The 18,650-nt window shown below is 40.3% G+C and overlaps 1 protein-coding gene across 7 annotated transcripts in view; it reads right to left on the bottom strand.

Moving 5' to 3' along the window:
- Nucleotides 1–684: 684 nt before the first annotated feature.
- The window catches only part of AFF3 (ALF transcription elongation factor 3), a 576,277-nt gene continuing 558,311 nt past the window's right edge, over nucleotides 685–18,650 (bottom strand). For all 7 annotated transcript variants that reach the window (XM_059134519.1, XM_059134520.1, XM_059134521.1 and 4 more), the window contains 6 exons: nucleotides 17,225–17,361; nucleotides 11,749–11,820; nucleotides 9,824–9,917; nucleotides 7,202–7,251; nucleotides 6,817–7,040; nucleotides 685–4,358 (listed from right to left, as the gene is read on the bottom strand). In XM_059134519.1, the coding sequence (XP_058990502.1) occupies nucleotides 4,237–4,358; nucleotides 6,817–7,040; nucleotides 7,202–7,251; nucleotides 9,824–9,917; nucleotides 11,749–11,820; nucleotides 17,225–17,361 (699 nt within the window). In that variant the 3' untranslated portion in view covers nucleotides 685–4,236. The remainder of the gene's footprint in view (nucleotides 4,359–6,816; nucleotides 7,041–7,201; nucleotides 7,252–9,823; nucleotides 9,918–11,748; nucleotides 11,821–17,224; nucleotides 17,362–18,650) is intronic.

The raw sequence follows: 18,650 nt of genomic DNA, 5'->3' as shown, positions 1-18,650 counted from the left end.
GTTTCTGCTTCTTTGGGAAGGAATGGACTGCAAAAGTTGTGAGAAGAATAAAAATAAGGTTAACAAAAAACCCTCCCACACATGGGGACAGATAGTGGCAAGCCGTTGTTCTAATATTTCCATCTTTGTTAGTTCAAAATTCTCTTCTTTGATTCAACCAAATATTGGAAGCATTATTCCACCATGTTGGTTTGAGTTGAAAAAACATGGCACATATAACTTAGGGAATTAACTTGCGTTGTTAAGAGATGTTGAGTAAAACAGTGTCCCAATGTCCCAGGATTTCTGGTGGGACAAGCATCAGTGAACTCAAGTTTCCTATTCAGCATTTTCTGGGACACTGGGTTGTGTCCTTCTGCACATGTGTGTGTGCATATGTACTTTGGAAATGGGAAAGACAAGTAGTAAGCTGTAGTTATAATGAAGAAAACCATGCTTCTGTCTTGCCCTTGGAAAATATCAGACCTAGTAATGATAATCTATGGGAGCTGCATTTAAAAAATTCATGAAACAACAGGTTGTTCCTGAAGAGATTATGAACTGGGGACCCAAATACTTATTTGAATATATTTTGATCCAGTTTCCTCGAAAAATATTCACAGAGATTGGTGGACTTTTTTTTTTTTTTTTTTAACATACAACTCAGTTTTCTCTCATTTACAACATAAATCATTTAATGTAACATTTGCAACCTTAGAAAGGCAGACATATTTAATCCAGGTCAGTTTATAAATTCCAATTTCACATGGATTAAAAACTGCAGATAAATTAAGTCACAATAATATCCTGTACATGCATTAAGGCTGGTGACTGCTAAAGTCTCTTGGGTATCTACAAACAGGAAATCACACACAGATTACTGGGTCTGAAGAGTGTCTACATTATTAAAAAAATCTTGCTTTTTTCTTTTTGGTGATACAGATTTCAACAGTAACTCTGGAAAACTGTGAAAAATGTTATTTAAAAATATATATGTATATACTACTGCACAGTTTCAAAGATGTGATTCATAAATAATGTTGGCTGCACTGATTAATCTTGTAACAATTACTGCACTTCCAAGGTGATGTGAACACGCAGTGACTTATACTCAATGTTAGGCACTAGTAATATCCTTTAGGCATACTACAGTTTTATGTTAGCTGTATTGTACATATATATTTTTAAATGTATGCATTTATACAAACTGTGTATATTATGTATGAGATGTCAGAAATGTACATATCACTGTTATATAATACACACATCATTGTTTTACATACTAGGATAAGTTTTAGTGCAGAAAATCTCATTGCATTGCATTCCATGTGTTCAATCTAGTACACAATTTGTCAACTCTTCAGATTATTTTTCCAGTACATTCTTTAGATAGTGGGTCCGAGTTTCCATTTGCAATTTGAATGTTTCCAGAAATATGTGTTTTAACCAAGCCTTTATTTCCAGGCACAATCCTGCACATAAGTCTGATCTGTATAGAGAGCAGTAACAAATTCTAGATTTTGATCAGGAATGTATTTGGGTAACTTTCTTTCAAAGGTAACTCTAATATTGTGATAAAGGAAGGCATCCACTCAGGTCATGGAAGGATAAGGTCAGCTGAACTTGTGTTGAACTTCTGAGGAAATAATGTGTCTTCAAATAGAAAAAAATGATAACAGACATTATATGTTTAAATGGGAGAATCTCTAGAAGAATCTACATGAATAACTGTGAGCAGTGGTTGTCTTCGGGGGATGGGACATACTACTTTCTACTTTATACATTGCTGTCTTCGTTTGAATCTTTACAACTAGCATGTATTAGTTTTATAATCCAAAAACACAAGAAAGGTATTCCTACTTTGAACAAAGCTAAATAAAAGGAACAAGTTATGAATGACTTTCACAAACAACAACCAGAAGATGGTTCCTTACCAAAATCACATATGCCAAAGCAAACAAAAACTGCTGTCCTCACATGGTCTGTTGATGAGATCAAAGACAGGGAGGGACCTACATGTTCTGACCATTCCCAAAATAACCAGTTCCAAGTTTTGCTGGGAAACATGGGCCACCTAAGTGCTTAAAATGCTGTGGGCACAATCAGCCAGGGGCCACTGCTGTGTTTACCCTGGGGTTGTGGGTAAGCACATCATGGGGCTCCCGTAAGACCTGTGACTTTAAGGATGGGCAGGGCCAGAAAGCACCCCGGGGATACATGATGTGGACCCTGAGGTTCATCATCCCTTTACGTGAGAGTTTCAACTTTTCATCCAAATTCAGCAAGAAGAAGTAGAAATAAGCCTTGGTCCTCCAAAAAACAAAAAACAAAAAAATCCAAAATTTCCTAAATTAGACTCAAATTTCCAACATAGGAGGGGATCATGAACTCTGCCAACAACTAGTGAAAGGGATGTGAGAAACACCTCATATAAAAGTAAGATAGAAATATCGGTAATATTTCTAGCTTCTTCAGGGCTGAAGCCAAATACAACTTTTATAAATATTTCACTGGCTTCATTTCCCTTTGAACCCTTTTAATTTTGATTCATTTAAGATCACCAAAGTTGCTCAATCATTTTGAATCAGTGCTTAGAATTACAGCAGTCTTATTTCCCACCTACAGGTCAGGTGACAAAAATATGACCATTATAACCAAACCAGTAAGAGCATCAGGGGGAGCATATATCACTATCTATTATAAATGTTTTGTGCCACCATCACCTTGGAAAACAGAGTGTTCCACATACGGCATGCACCTGTCTTTTTCAGACCATCCTGGTGCAATTCTGTCAAATGAGAGGCTTCAAGGACATTATTTTTGTTTTTAAGGATATGGCAAGGTCTATCCTCTTTTGTAGGAATTTTTCTTTTTACCAGTATTTTTTATATCCAAGTATATTTAACAAAAAAACTAAATCTAGGGCACGATAAGAGACTATTAAAGTTTCAGACAAAAACTGTAAACAAGATGTCAAAAAACTAAAATGTAAACTTCATTTAAAAAAAAAAAAAAAAAAGAATCAAGGGCAATACATAAACATACCAGACACTCGGGATGGAAGCACGATGCTGTGGTCGCTGCTACCCCAAACAGATTAGCGGTCTTTGCAAAAATAACTTACCCTGCACAGTAAGCAGCTTGCTAATCAAATCCTGAAACACAGTCCCCAGATTGAACTGCATTAAAGGACTGTGTTCTGCCTAAAGAGTGAGAGGATCAGTCTCGTGATAGCGAATGGTTCTCAGCCTGAGAAGCAGCTGAAACAGACTCCTAGTGAAGAGACATTCTAGGAAATGTCCTAATTTGGCCAAGAACATTTGTAAGAGCGCTATCACAGAGAGAAAAGACTTGAAAAATATTGGCTGATGAATGCCATGTGGCTCTGTGGCCACCGTGTCACAGTGGCAGGAAGAAACAACACATGTGCTGGGTGGGCTTGTCATGGCACATGCAGAAGCTTGCAACTCTTGACTGAGCTCTGAGCACAGCTGTCTTTTAGTATCGGTTAGCTTTCAAAGACACTGACTTTTTGCCAGATCCCAGTGCCATGTACATATGCTTTTGAGGGCAGGCCTGTGGGATTTGATCCATTTGCTCATGATGCCTTTAGGTGATAATAAGTTGGATGGAAGGGGTGGGGAATAGACAAAAGGCAAGGTATTTGGTCACATGCAATCTAGTAAACATCAGGCACAAAAATAACTGACTTCTTTTCATTATTCAATTACCCATAAATACACACAATTAAAAATTAATTGGGGGAATAGTATATTAATACTGAAAGTAATCAACAATGTAAGAACTAGGTTCATCTTAACTGGCAGTCAAGCTTTTGGTGTGCTGTCTTGCACCTGGTTAACTAACCCATGAGATTTTGGTTGAATGTTCTAGAAGTCATGGTTTAGCTTTGAAACAGAAAGTGTGTGTGTGTGATTTTGTGTGCATGTGTGTGTGTAAGTGTATATTCTCTAATCAGAAACCTCTGCTCACTTTGCCTAGTTTGGGATTATGAAAACTAGACGAAGAAAACGTGTTCTCAAGAGCTGTGTATCTTACACACACACAGGCAGATTCTTCAACACCCACACACACGTACCAACACACATGCCCTGGGAAAAGACCATTGTTTGATGCTGAGGAAATATTCACCGCAGTTTGGGAAATGCTGTGGCCGGGGACTTCAGTAGCACAGTGTCCAGACACATGGAGCCGTCTGTGGAGACGCGATCACAATCCAGCTCATGGGCAAGGTCCCTATGAGAGGTGAGTGCTGTTCCGCAGCCAGTGTAGGCCCTGCTGAGAGTACTGGACCAGATGTTCCATGCTGCTGTGCAGGGTGACAGGCCCCATGAGCAAATCCAGGTCATTGAAGAATTCTAGGGAATACAGAGAGTTGTTTGAGTGACACACAGGCTAATAAGTGTGCTCCCCTGGGAGACCCGAGTGACTTAAGAAAAAAAAAATTCCCTTTCTCGTCTTTATAGAAATCAAGGATTCTCTATTCCATCATGCAACTTGAGCATTCACTGGAACAGAATCCACAGGTGGAGAACTCATTATATATCCAAAGGATTCTATTGTCCATTTCTCATTTAAATGAATAACAATTACTGAGCCAAAGAGCAAAGAAAATTTACTTCCTCAGACTGCATTGTCTGTGTGCATGAACGCTTCCTACCCTGGATGGGGGTTGTGGCTCTGTTGCCCCTTATATTGGGCTCAACTGTAGTATGTGCTGAACCCCTGGAGTGAGTCCAAGGGAGGAGGCTCTAGGCCCCTGGAGGCAAATCAGAGAAGGGTTCTGAAAAATCCTCCTGAAGTCACATTTTAGTCCCGAGACAGTCTTTAGGTTTGTCCTTTCATTCAATATTTATTAGGTGCCAAGGCACTGTTCTAGGCACAGGAGGGCAGAGGTAGGGGAGTATACCATGGGGAATAATGTGTAGGCTCTCAGATCTCCCAGAGATCCCAGTGTAGTGGCTAATACAGACAAATTCGTATGGCTCTCATGCTGTCATAACTGGATCACCGAACAACACCTTGAGGGTAAGTATCTGGGAGAAGTTTTTCAGAGGTGCTCATATACATGCTGAATGAAGTCCTACTGGTGAAGGCAAGGGAGAGGTTAGAGAGGACCCTCAGGTGGCTGGGAGGATAGCTAAAGCAGGAATCCAGGAGCAGAAGAGGGGAGGAGGAGTGGGTCTGGGAAGCAATGCCGACTTTGCACTGGACGTGCAGTACTGAGCCCTCTGGTAGGAGACATCCAGTAGACAGCTGGCAGTGCCATCTGGAGCATGGCCCGCTCAGGGTCTTCCAAACTGGCCATGTCAATTTTGTCCTGTCCCTTCTGTTTTGTTCACCTGTGATGCCCATCCCACTCCATAATCAGCCACAAAACTATTTGTTTTTCAAAATCCTGTCCCACACCAGTTCCTCTAACAAGCCTTTCTTGGTGGCCTCAGTACCCTGGCATTGACCTCCCTTGGCATTCCCATTAGATTTTCATGGGGCACCATGAAAATGCATTCTGGGATGCGTGTTATGTACTATCCAGTTTTATTACCAATTTCATGTACTCAGGACCCATCTGCTTATCTGTGCCATTAATTCCTCATCTCAATGTGGACATTCTGGTCTTGTTCTCAGAAGCTTATGATATCATCTGAACAAAATTCACATTTCATGGCTTCAAAGTGAGGTCAGATTTGCACTCTCACCTGCTGCTGGAGGGAGAGTAGTAAATTGGTATAATCTTTTGGGAGAAAGTTTACAATATATGTTAAGATATATAATAATATGTATCTTAAAGGAATCTATTATACCTGTTGACACCCAAATTCTCCCTCTGATGAAAATAATCAGAATATGGACAACGATTTATATGAAGATATTTATCATGACACGATTTGTAATAGTATAAAAAATTGGAAGTGACATAAATTTCCAACAAGAAGGGGGCAGTTTTGAGAAATCATGATACTTTATGACTATATAAGCACTATTATGACAGTTTTCTAGAACCACCATCATAGATGTTTTTGAAGAAGTGAGTGACATGGAAAAATGCCTGATATATTGTTAAATGGAAACAGGATGCATATGGACTGCAATCTTACTTTGGTAAGATTGTGTGTATTTGGAGAAGCCTAGAAGAAACTACAGTAGAATGTTAAGAGTAATTATTTCTTGGTGATAAGATTACTGATAATTAAAAAATATTTTTCTCTGTAGTTTTTCACATTTTACAAATTTAGCCACAGTAGACATGTGTTTGTCTTATAATCTGTGAAAAGAGAAACCTTATTTAAAGAGAAATAGAGCTTATTGCTATCTAGAAAACACTCCCTTTTCAGTGGTAAGTGGTAGGTGCCTATCACGTAAGTAGCTAGGAACATTCGTCCTCATTAATTAATCAGTTCATTCATTCAATGTTCCAGCTCCCCAGCTATGTTCTAGGTACTGTGGAGGTGCTGGGAACACTAAACTGAATAGAAGATTACCCCTACCTTCAATGAGCTCACCATCTCAAGGGAAAATCACGCACGCATGCGCACGTGTGTGTGTATCCATACAGGTGTCTACATCATTTCTATGTACCTGCATCGTAACTATCTCTACCTCCATCTCTAATCTCCCACAGTCAACATTAAGGTCGGTCAAGGCACAGGAGGCTGTGAATGAGGGGGAGAGGTCAGGCAAAGTTTTACATAGTAAGTGACAACTCTTATTACGTCTTCTCGGGTGAATGATGAAAACTTGCTTGATGATGTCCAGCATCAGGCTGGCTCACCGAGATGTGATGGAAACACACACACACTCCCTGGAGGTACACACCTCTGTTCTCCTTGGCCAGGTTGTCTGCCATCTCCCAGTAGTCATAGCTGTGGAGAATGCTGTTGGTGATGCTGACATGATTGGCTGCCATCTGGTGGATGCGCTGTGGGATGCTGACGATGGTTGAAGGGGACAGGGCATTGGCATTGGAGAGGCTCCCCTGAGATCCCACGGAGCTGGTCGGGGAGGGGTTGGGAGACATAGGGGATGGGGTTCCAGTGCTCCTGGAAGATGAGAGTGTAGAAAAACACAAGAGTGTGGAGGTTGGTACCGGGTGAGGTAGAACAGCCCTTCCCCACCCCCCACTACTGTAAGCAAAGCAACACATGGCCCAGTATCATGCTGTGTCTCATTTATCACCTTTACTTTGGAGAAATGCACTTACTTTCCACTGGCCCCCCATGGAGATGGGGCTTGGGCAGCTTTAGATGAATTCTGCAGGAAAATAAAAACGTTAACAGTGAGTCCATCTGTTTAAGTTTAAACAGCTGATAGTAACATGTTCTTAGGTGACCGCTGAGAGAAGTAATGGCAAAGACTGCAGATAAAATGAAGACTCAGAGAAACTGAATCTGGGAAGTTAAAATTACTAGGCTACTGTTTTTTTTTTCTGGAAGCTAGTGGGGGGTAGGTGCATGGCCTGCTGGATTTCACAGTGGGCTATAATGGAGAATTTACTCCACAGCCTGGGTTTTCATGCACCAAATTCTATGTACCAAATTAAATAATAATCCTGAGGGTCTGTTGAATCCTAAGCCAGCCTAAATTTTTTCAACTAGCTTAATTTTCCTTAAAAGGAAAAAACCAGCAGGAGTACCCCCCATACCTACCACCCCATTGAGAACACCTTATATTTAAATGTAGGGCATATCTACAGAAACCACTGACGTACATTTAATGCCTGAAAATATATGAGACACCAAATTCTATTGTTTTGACTTATGAAGCTTAAAATTATTTCTCTTGAAGGAAATTGCTATTGAATTTTTCTAAAAGAAAGATTAAAATATATGTCCTTAACAGAGTATTCAAAAACTGATTAATCTGAATATTTTGATTTAGGATGTTGTGTTACATGAACTGGTTGTCTGCATCACGCATTGAAAAGAAGTTCTGCCTGTGGCAAGGAAAGTCGCTAAATGTACAGACAGATTTCCCCTCTGAAAGCCTGATAATGCGTTCTTGCACGTAATTTTAAGGGACTAGTAAAAAAAAAGAATGGTCTTTATGATACTGATGTGAATTTTCTAAAACAGCCTGAGTGTGGTTCCCCAGAGACAAGGTGTTTCTTTTGGTTAAAAAGGACTCTAGGAAGTGGTGAGTGATTTTTAGTTTTTAGTGGAGGTGTTACCAAAATGGTAAGAAATGGCCTAACAGGTTGCAATTGGGGAATTGCCCTCAGGCCTCTTCTATTACCAGGAAGCCCTGTGACTGTAAAAACATATGCAAGAACCAAGTCTTTTTTTTCAGAGGCAGCTCAGTATTGATAAAACACAGTCTTTATGGACAAATTATCATCGCCGCCTGAAGCTTTCATAATCCCTGAACTTTTTTTTTTTTTTTTAAGATTTCTTCCCTCCCTTCCTTCCTTCCCTTCTACCCTCTACCTCTCCCCCCTGACCCCCTCTTTTCTTTCAAGAGCAAGGGAAGAGGGAGAGAGAGAAGCCTAAGCAGTCTCCATGCCAAGCACAGAGCCTGAGGCAGGGCCCAAAACCACAACACTGAGATCATGACCTGAGCTGAAATCAAGAGTTAGATGCTCAACTGACTGAGCCACCCAGGCACTCCTATAATCTCTGAACATTAAGTACCATTTAAATGGCTTTTAATTAAGGATAAATACTAATAACCTCTGGAGGGGAAACCCAGATGTTTATGTTGTGTTCTTTGCCCATTCTGTACATATTCATGAATGGCATTCATACGTGCTAAGAAATTTTTGTATCCCTTAAAAGTTCTGTTGTTAGCTCTGTGGCTTGCAGAGTTCAGATTCCTTTTTTATTCAAGCATTTAAAAAAAAAACTCTAATAATGCTCTTCAGTATTAGCTCTTAGGTTCTGACATTTTGGAAACAACCTCTCTTGGCCTTAGGCCCCCAAAGTAAAGGAATAGGCTTTGTGTCTGTTCTTGTCATTATGACACAGAACGGTCAATGTGTCAAAACAGTTCTCTCCTTGCATTAGCACCTGGTTACTCTACATGCTTGACCAGGAAACCAGTGGCATGCTGGACACGGCCCATGGAAACTCCAACACAGCCTGGTCAACAGAGGTGATCTCTAAGAAGTGGAGGTTGGGCAGTAAATTAAAGGAACTAAATGATGGTGTATATCTGACAAATGGTTCTTAGAGGTGGAAGTGGTATACATTTCTTGTTTCTGAAGATAAATGGACAGCAAGGAGACCGAGAAATCTCAAATGAATTATAACTTCATGTCCATTTCACAAGTACAGCAGATAAGATTTTTTTTTTTTCATTCCCCCAGTGAAAATGATTTCATTTCCTGAGATAGGTAGAAGTTAGCCTGGTTTCCAATTCTACCCTTATATTTACCTACTGCCATTGTCCTAGTGCCTCTGTATTCCATTGAGCCATTTCTTGTCATTTAAAACAACACCCTTACTAAAAATTAAATGAGCTACTGGAGGGAGCTATGAGGAAGTTCTAAGTAGTTACTTCCGAGAGGAAGAAGCTGTAAACGAACATGAGGAATTTGTTAGCTATGAAGAGGAGTTTCCTAGGACACTGGAGTGGGTAATTGGATCTTCTTTCTCTTGAGACTGTGAAAGTACTTGGACACAAGGCAGGGGGATAAATTAGACAGGCTGACAAGGTCATTTTCTGGGACTTGAACACCGTGAATACATCATAAAGGGGGTTACTGTTGATATCAGAGGGGTCCTGTATGCCCCCCAAAGCCAGGGATTCTACTAGGCTCCTCAAAAATGTCCTTGACCGGGAGACCACTGGGCACAAGCAACAATGCTGCCCACTAGTCAGACAATACCTTGAAATAGTCGATAAGTGCTTTTGAATACTTCACAGCGTGGTCCCTTTTGAGCCGAAACATCCGCCAGTACAGGAGAGCCAGGCAGCGGTAACTGAGGCGGAAAGAGAGAAATGGGTGCTGGGAGCATGAGTGTGTCCTCTGCCAACAAGACTTAAACAAAAACTCTTGTTGTTCGAAGGCACCCCATATTTATTTCACGATTATGTGTACGAAATATTATTATACTTATGTTTATGTCTGCTAAGTATCTGACTTTCCTTGTGTTCAAAAGATCTAATTCAAAATTCTAAGGAGTACACCATAAATACATTTACACTAGATCCTCGCTTTATTGCTTCTTTCTTGGTGCTAAGGGACAGGCCATTTTCTTCTTCTGCCACTAGAGGGCAGTCTCTCTCCATGGGAGGAGTGAGGGAGTGCTAACACACAGCTCTCACCATGGCTGGGTGAGTCTCTGGCCGGAGCCACCTTCCTTTCTGACTGCCCCCTGGTGCCCAGGACCTCAGCAGTGTTGGCTTAGCTGAAAGAATAGCTCTTTACCTGTTTGTATTCCCTTTACTTTTAAACTACTTTACTGGACTAGAAGTAGTTCAAATAAAATAACAGGTACAAATGTCTTATAAGCAGAAAGAATTCAATGCTGAGAGTAGTTATTATTTTATTGTTTTATATTTATTATTTACATATTAGTATTCTATCTTATATAATATGAAGTATTATTAATCATTATTAATTTGTTAATCCTAGTATTGAACTTTGAAAAGAACGCAGAAAGCCTTTCCTGAGACATACCCTCCTTTCCTTGGAGCTTTTCACTCATAATTATTTGCTAACTCAGATCTGGTGCTGACATGCTGGAATGCCAACATACCACATATAACTTTCTAGTCTCTTCTGAGCACATCAGATTGCAGATGATGGAAAACTACCCGAGGACACTCTCTTCTGTGTATGTTGATGTTACATTCCTTGACACTTGATTCTCCGCCTTGTAGATTAGGTTCTAGAGTGGAGTGAATCACCATAGAGCAAAGAATGTTGGATTTCTACAGGTAGGTGTCCTGTGATTTGGGAGAGTGGGATGAGATGTCCCAAGGAAATGTAATGGGGAAAACTATTATCCTCACATAATTAGTACCACTGTAATCATTACAGATATACAAAAGATCTATTACATATTGGAACAGTTTAAAAGAAATTCTTTTATTATTACAGTGTAATGAACTTGTTCCTTACTGATGTGTTGAGAACTTCAGCCCATCATCTTGATTCAGTCATACTAATCCCACATGTACATAGACAAATGGATTATTTTGATTGTGTCTAAAGTGTTAAACAAGAAAAATGACACTTGGCACAATTCACATTCAAATTATTAAAGCACAGACCTACCTGATTTTAAAGTTGGGTGTGCATACCCACACACGGATAGGTACGTGCATGTGTGCACACAGGCACACACAGAGACATACACAATCACATAGAGTAACAATTATTCTTGTGTAATGGACCTGTTGATTCTCAATCACTGTGAATTCAGATCATGCATGGTATAGCAACAAGAAACAGTGAGGACTCTCCCTGGTCACCATTAGAACTGCATTTGGTTTTGCATGTCAGAAGACACTAGAAAAACGTATGCCTTTCAGCACCTGGTTTACCAATGAACATATACAAGGCTGAGAAAGGTGTTTTTTTTTTTTTTTCAAAGATTTTATTTATTTATTTGACAGAGAGAGATCACAAGTAGGCAGAGAGGCAGGCAGAGAGAGGAGGAAGCAGGCTCCCCGCCGAGCAGAGAGCCCGACGTGGGACTCGATCCCAGGACCGAGATCATGACCCGAGCCGAAGGCAGCAGCTTAACCTACTGAGCCACCCAGGCGCCCCGAGAAAGGTGTTTTAAGCTGATATTATGCACTCACCATAATGCAGCCAATTGTTTGTCCTCTGGTGTTGCATTGGGGCCTGAATGGGTTTTTAGTCTCATAGCATACCTAGGGGGAAAAAACCAACAACAACAAAAGAAATTTTAAAGAAGCTTTCTCATTAATAATAAAACATCTTTTATGACTGAAGTTCTCTTTGCCCAATACTTAGTTTTTCATAGTACTTGCTGTTAATTCTCTCTCTCTTCTCTTTCTCTCTTCCTCCCTTCCTTCTTCCCTCCCTCCCTCCCTTCCTGCCTTCTCTAAAGAGGGAAGGGGGAGGGGAGAGGAAAGAGAGAATCTCAAGCAGATTCCCCGCTGAGCATGGAGCCCGACATGGGGCTTGATCTCAGGACCCTGAGATCAGGCACCCAACCAACTGGGCCACCCAAGTGCCCCATCTGTTAATTCTTTCTTAAAAGCTAGCTGAAGTAGCCCCATTTTCCCCGAAGCATGACACTACTATGACAACTAGAACAAAATAACTTTTAGGATCATCTAGACAGTTTCTGTTCCTCAACAATACAAGTCCAAATGCTACAGACAGTTGAGAGTAATACAAGATGAGTCAAGGTGACACATCCATTTTTACTAATTTAGACTTATGGCTGAGTGGTTGACAAGATGGAGTGAAGTTCAATCCTTCTAAACCAATATCCAGAAAAATGTTCACTCCCTGTACTCAGATGAATGCTTGGATTTACACCTCTTTCATTATTCAGGAACTCTTACTTTGATGGCTGCGTAAGTGTCCCATGTGCACAACTAGTGGCATTTATGCACTTTACGTAATCCCTCTTATTTCTCTAAACCAAGGGGACTATGGTCATCCCATTCTCCCAATAATATACCAAGTTACTTGCAGATTTTTTGAGAGAGCTGAGACAATAGGTGAATGGTCAGAAAGTTCTGGGTTCAAATCGGAATTTAGCCTCAATTTCCCTACCAATAAAATAAGACTAATATTGCTGATCACATAGCACTGTTGAAAGGATGTATGGGTAGAGTTCACTGTAAATACTTAAGAAATGTTACTGTTATTATACTAGCTCCCCACCATGCAGATTTGTAAGGTCTCTATCTCTGTGCACAGTTTTCCTAGTAGTTGCTCTGGTTTCTTACAAATGCATATGTGCCTTACTGAAATTCACTGGTGTTAACATGTTCCACTTGGAGTGAAGAGTGGAGAATTTATTTCCTTTTAGGTCCCTTTACTTTACTCCCTTTTAAATAATGTTATCTTGAATATCAGCTGGTGGTATAATTTTTCTTTTCATCACTGAATAGGATTTGTAAAACTCATGAGGAGGATAGTTTATGACATGAATCCTTATCTCTGTTCTTCTGTTGTTCTTTTTCCTTTCTTTTTTTTTTTTTTTAAAGATTTTATTTATTTATTTGACAGAGAGAAATCACAAGTAGATGGAGAGGCAGGCAGAGAGAGAGAGAGAGGGAAGCAGGCTCTCTGCTGAGCAGAGAGCGGGACTCGATCCCAGGACCCTGAGATCATGACCTGAGCCGAAGGCAGTGGCTTAACCCACTGAGCCACCCAGGCGCCCCTGTTCTTTTTCCTTTCTGATGCTTCAAGATTCCTTCATTTGTCATCTCCTTTCTGTTTGAGGAACTTCCTTTAGTCAATCAGCAGGCTCTCTGCTGAGCAGAGAGCGGGACTCGATCCCAGGACCCTGAGATCATGACCTGAGCCGAAGGCAGTGGCTTAACCCACTGAGCCACCCAGGCGCCCCTGTTCTTTTTCCTTTCTGATGCTTCAAGATTCCTTCATTTGTCATCTCCTTTCTGTTTGAGGAACTTCCTTTAGTCAATCTTCATAGGTTAAAAACAAGTATTTTGTTTTTCTTAGTTGGAGAATATTTTTATTTCCTCTTCATCCCTGTATAATGAAGTTGCATTGAATCTAAAATTCACAGGTTGAGGGTTTTTTTCTTTCAGCACTTGAAAAATGTCATGCCACTCTCTTCTTTCCTCCGTGGTTTCAGATGAGAAGTCTGCTGTCATATGAACTGATGCTCCCCTACAGGTTATGTGTCATTTCTCTCCTGTTATCTTCAGGATTTTTTGGTTTTTGTTTTTAGTTTTCAGAAACATTGTTATGATGTGTCTTGGCATGCATTTTTTTGTTTTGTCCTAGTTGGGTTTTTTTCTCAGCTTCTTATAACTGTAGGTTTATGTCTTTTGCCAAACTTGGCAAGTTTCAGCCATTACTTCTTCAAATACTCTTTGAGTCGCACTTGCTTCCTCTCCTGAGACTACAATGATGCACACGTTGGATCTTTTGTCCCTGTGCTTGAGGATCTATCCATTTTTTCTTTCAGTTTCTTTTCTTTTTGTTGTGCATGTTAGGTAAATTCTATTTTCTGTTCTCAGGATCGCTAATTCTATCCTCTGTTGTTTTGTTGAGAACGGTCTTCAAAAAGCTGTGACTGCCAGTTGACCTGGACCCTGTGAGCTGGTCCCAGGTCACTGGAGGCTCTTCACCTCCTCCCTTGTCCTTGAAATGTGGGTTCTACTTCCTTTTCTGCTCCCAGAGGCTGCTGCAAGGATACACCTTGAGATAGTGATATGGCGTGGAGAATATCTGCACAGGGTATTGGCTGAGCCCATTTAAGGCCTCTATATAAACTTTAAGATCTGGTGCGCAGGTGCAGGGATCCATTCATCTTCTGGCCACCCGAGTAAGTTCTCTTTGCTTATTTAACCTGCCACCCACCAAACTGGAGTGGTCTGCCCCTTTCCCCCTGTGTCTACCCACTCACAATGTGTAGGAGGAAGATTCAGATTACATATGGGAAGCTCTTGAAAGGGTTATACACCAACACATCTCCACTCTACTACTGAGCCCATCCAGTGAGATTTTTGTTTCTCCTATCTTTTTCATTTCTGCAATTTATGTTTAGTTCTTTTTAAAAAATAACATATTTCTTTGCTGAGATTTTTGATTTTTTGTTTCTTTCAAGAGAATTTATCATTGTTGAAGCATTTTTATGATGGCTGCTTTAAAATCCCTGTTAGATTATTCCAGTGTCTGATTCTTCTTGGTGATTGGTGTCAAATGGCTATCTTTTCTCATTCCAGTTGTCATTTCTTGTTTCTTGGTATGATGAGTGAGCTTCTATTGTAACTTGGACATTTGGCTCTTATGTTAGGAGACCCTGGATCCTATCTAAATCTTCTCTTTTAAAAGGAAGTCACACTGTTTAGGTTTAGCAGGTAGGTCTGGCCTACTTCTGGGCTGTAGTTCCAATTACAATTTAATTTTCAGAGTCTTTGTGGTGCCATTTTGATTTGTGGTGCTTGGTATCTCTTGGGGAGAAAGGAATTCTCCACCTCTGGGGACAAAGAGGGTACCCTGAGCTGGACAGTTGTGAGGAGATCTCCCTTGCCAGTGCTCCCAGCTCCCGGTGTTTCTCAGTGTGGGAGAAGAATCTTAAGCCTGGTTGGCAACATGCAGATTTAAGGTGGTGAATTAATGTTATTTTCCAACTCAGATAAGAAAAATTTCTTTGTCTTAGTTTTCTAAGTGGTTTAAGGGATTCTATTCAGTCTGAGTTATCTAGAAGATAGATTATATTCTCCAACATGCAATGACACATGCATCAGTGAACACACCAGAGTCCTAACCCTGGTGTGGAGCAAGTGTAGCACATCACACCTCCAGGTGTATTTGACTGACATCAGGCTTTATTGTTGTTTGCATTTGTTTATTTATTTTTTAAAATTTGAATGCCTTAAAGGGGGTCATGCACACTCCAGTTCACCATAGGCCCTCCGACTTATTTATTCATTCAAATATTTATTGAGCACATACTACATTGCAGGAACTGTTCCAGGGATTAGGGATATATCAACAAACAAACCAGAACACCCCCTCCCAATTCCCTGTGTTGGAGGCACTTGCATACTTGCATTCTAGGGCACCTTACTTCTTTGTGCCCATCCAGTGTCACCATTTTCTTACGTGCTTGTGGATATGAGTTTGTGCCTTATTCTGAGGAAGCAATGGAAGAATCTAGGATCTCTTAGAGTAATTTTAAGTATTTTACTATGGTGACTTCTTGCCTTCACTGACAAAAAGAGCATGCCATTTAAGAAAATAGAATGAGGAATAAATGAAACAAGATGGGATTGGGAGGGAGACAAACCATAAGTGACTCTTAATCTCACAAAACAAACTGAGGGTTGCTGGGGGGAGGGGGGCTGGGAGAAGGGGGGTGGGGTTATGGACATTGGGGAGGGTATGTGCTTTGGTGAGTGCTGTGAAGTGTGTAAACCTGGCGATTCACAGACCTATACCCCTGGGGATAAAAATATATTATATGTTTATAAAAAATTAAAAATAAAAAAAAAAGAAAATAGAATGAGGAAATCACCAATACATTGATATAGTAGAAATATTTTAATAAGAAAAGTGACTGAACAGTGTTGACTTTCAAAACATTAAAAAATTTTTAAAAAACATTATTAAGAGGTATTTTATGAAGATGACGTGTACTCTGATACTGAGATGACAGTTTCAAAGGTTGGAAACTACTTACTGAAGGAAAGTGGTATACAATACCAACTTGCATCTTTGGGCCAATGCAGATCAAAAAGGTTATGACCTAAGATGGCTAGAAATCTTTCATCTGGAGCGACAGAGTAAATACCTAATCTTAGGTTGCAAAGAATTCCAGAATTAGAAAAGTCTCTTAAAGTTAGTTTTGGAGAAGAATAGTTTTACCTGTGGGTATTAAATATTATCCAAGCAGTTGAATTAACTAGAGACATAAACTGTATGACAAAGTTCTCAGTATGGTTCATGGATGAGATTTCCTTAAGGGTTCCTTAAAAACACATTAAAGATGTTTATTTCTGGGTCTCCATGATGGAAGACAAGAGTCTCCCAACCAATCCCTTGATGTGCCCATGTTAGAACCCTGCTTCTGTTCACATTACATGTCTCACTGCAGGTGAGGGATGGTGTTCCTATTCAGGTCTAAGACCAAAACATCAGTATCCTCTGAGACAGCATATCACTGGAAAGATTTCCTTTCCTAAAATACCCCTGAATCTTTTCTCTCATTGAATACTCCTGAATCATTTACTGATAGAGTTAGGATTTTTATGATACTAACCTGAATCAGACTTTTTTTTTTTTAAAAAGACAGTATAAAGGTGAAATCAGTTCAAAATCTGCCACTCCCACCTGGGTGAGGTAGGCATGTCACATCTCACTTGGACTCAGCTTTCTTTCTGTAGCAATCGAGGGTTAGAAGAGCTCTCCTACTCACTCACAAAGAAAGCAAAGGAAGCAGGGTGTGTTAAAGTGCCTTGCAAAATCTTACATTCCTCTTTGTGAGGATGAACCTTAGTTCTTGGTAGCTGATAGTGAAGGCTGGGATTCTTTTCTCTGTTTTCAGAGAACTGACATACATTCCTTACCCCCTCCACTTCCCCAACAAGACAAAGTGCTTACCTGATGAGCTCTACTGTTTCCGAATACATTGTATAAGGAGATTTCGACTCCATCGGGCCTTGTTCCATTGCGTTTCCACACTCAATAAATGACAAAGCTGCTTCAGCATAGTTCAAAGCCTTCCCAAACTTTTCCACCTGATCAACAGAGTTAATAGAGTGTCTTCCCTAAGTACAATTTTTTTTTTTTAAACAGCACTGTCACATAGTCTATATGCTTTATTTGAGAAACCCGACTTTGAGTTCCAAAATCCTGTGAATGGAGCCGAGAGAAGAAAAAAATAGAATGCTTCCTTCTCTAGTTATTTTCACAAATTGCTACTGGCTGAGGGTAGGTGAATGAATGGTTACAGACAGCTATGTCCCAAATCCATACAACAGCTGCCAGTCAGAATTGGTCAGAACTACACGGTTGCTCTAATTTCTCTTTCTCTTTCTAACCCGTAATTGCTGGGCAACTTCCATCCTTGTCCCTCCATGCTATGCTAAATAAGAAAAAAAAAAACTTGGGGGATGACCTCAAGTTGTCCAATTTATGCTAATTTCCTCCCACATCAGTGAGGAGGAAATCAGCATCTCATAAATCTGAACTTACATATCAAGTTCCTACTTTCATATATTGTTACTCTCTGTGGTAATTACGTATTCTAAATTTGGATTGTATAATCTTCCCAGTTTTCACATACTCATTCATCAACACAAACAGAATTACACAAATACTCTATTATACTAGGTCTTGCCTCTAAAAACAATTCTCATTCATAGTGGATACTGTAGAAAACACCAATGGAGAGCAAAACCCTCCCTCCATGGCAAACCAAGTTTTTAAACAGCTTATAAATCTAATAGGCCATAGAGGAATATTTCTTGGCAATGCTTTCAGACCAAGGAGTTCATTTCATTCAACAAGTATTTTCTACAGCACCCAGTTCTGTGTAGTGTGCACTTGATTCACAAAAGCTCCTTCCAGGAACCCAGAATATATCTGAAAAGAAAAAATGTGCACCCACAATATAGTTCAAAGTACAAGGCAGTCTGTGATTAACTGAGAAAATGCAAAGCCAAAAGTCCAATGCAAAGAGATGGTAGGAAGGGAGCAAGTCAGGGGTTCAGAGGGGCTGTGGAGGCCTCAGGGGGAGACCTGAAAATGAGAGTAGGAAGGAATGGGTATGATTTGGCTGGGTTTAGTGAGGAAGCTGGAGGTGTGAGTAGCTGTGAGTGTCTGTGTGAGGCTCTGTGGCTGCAGGAGCCTGCACTGGGATGAGTGAGGTGTGCTCAGAGGCTGGGAGGGCATCAGCTTGGATGGAACAGCATGTTGATAGGCAAGGCCACATTTGGTAACACGACCAGAAGGAATGATCTTGGTAAACCTTGGGTGATTCAGGAGGAAAATCCCACTCTGCTTTAACATTTGGTGCTCTTCTTTA

This window comes from Mustela lutreola, chromosome 9, assembly GCF_030435805.1.
Source record: "Mustela lutreola isolate mMusLut2 chromosome 9, mMusLut2.pri, whole genome shotgun sequence".
NCBI lineage: Eukaryota > Metazoa > Chordata > Mammalia > Carnivora > Mustelidae > Mustela > Mustela lutreola.
Note: the sequence above shows the minus strand (reverse complement) of the source record. Positions and strands in the feature narration are given on the sequence as shown.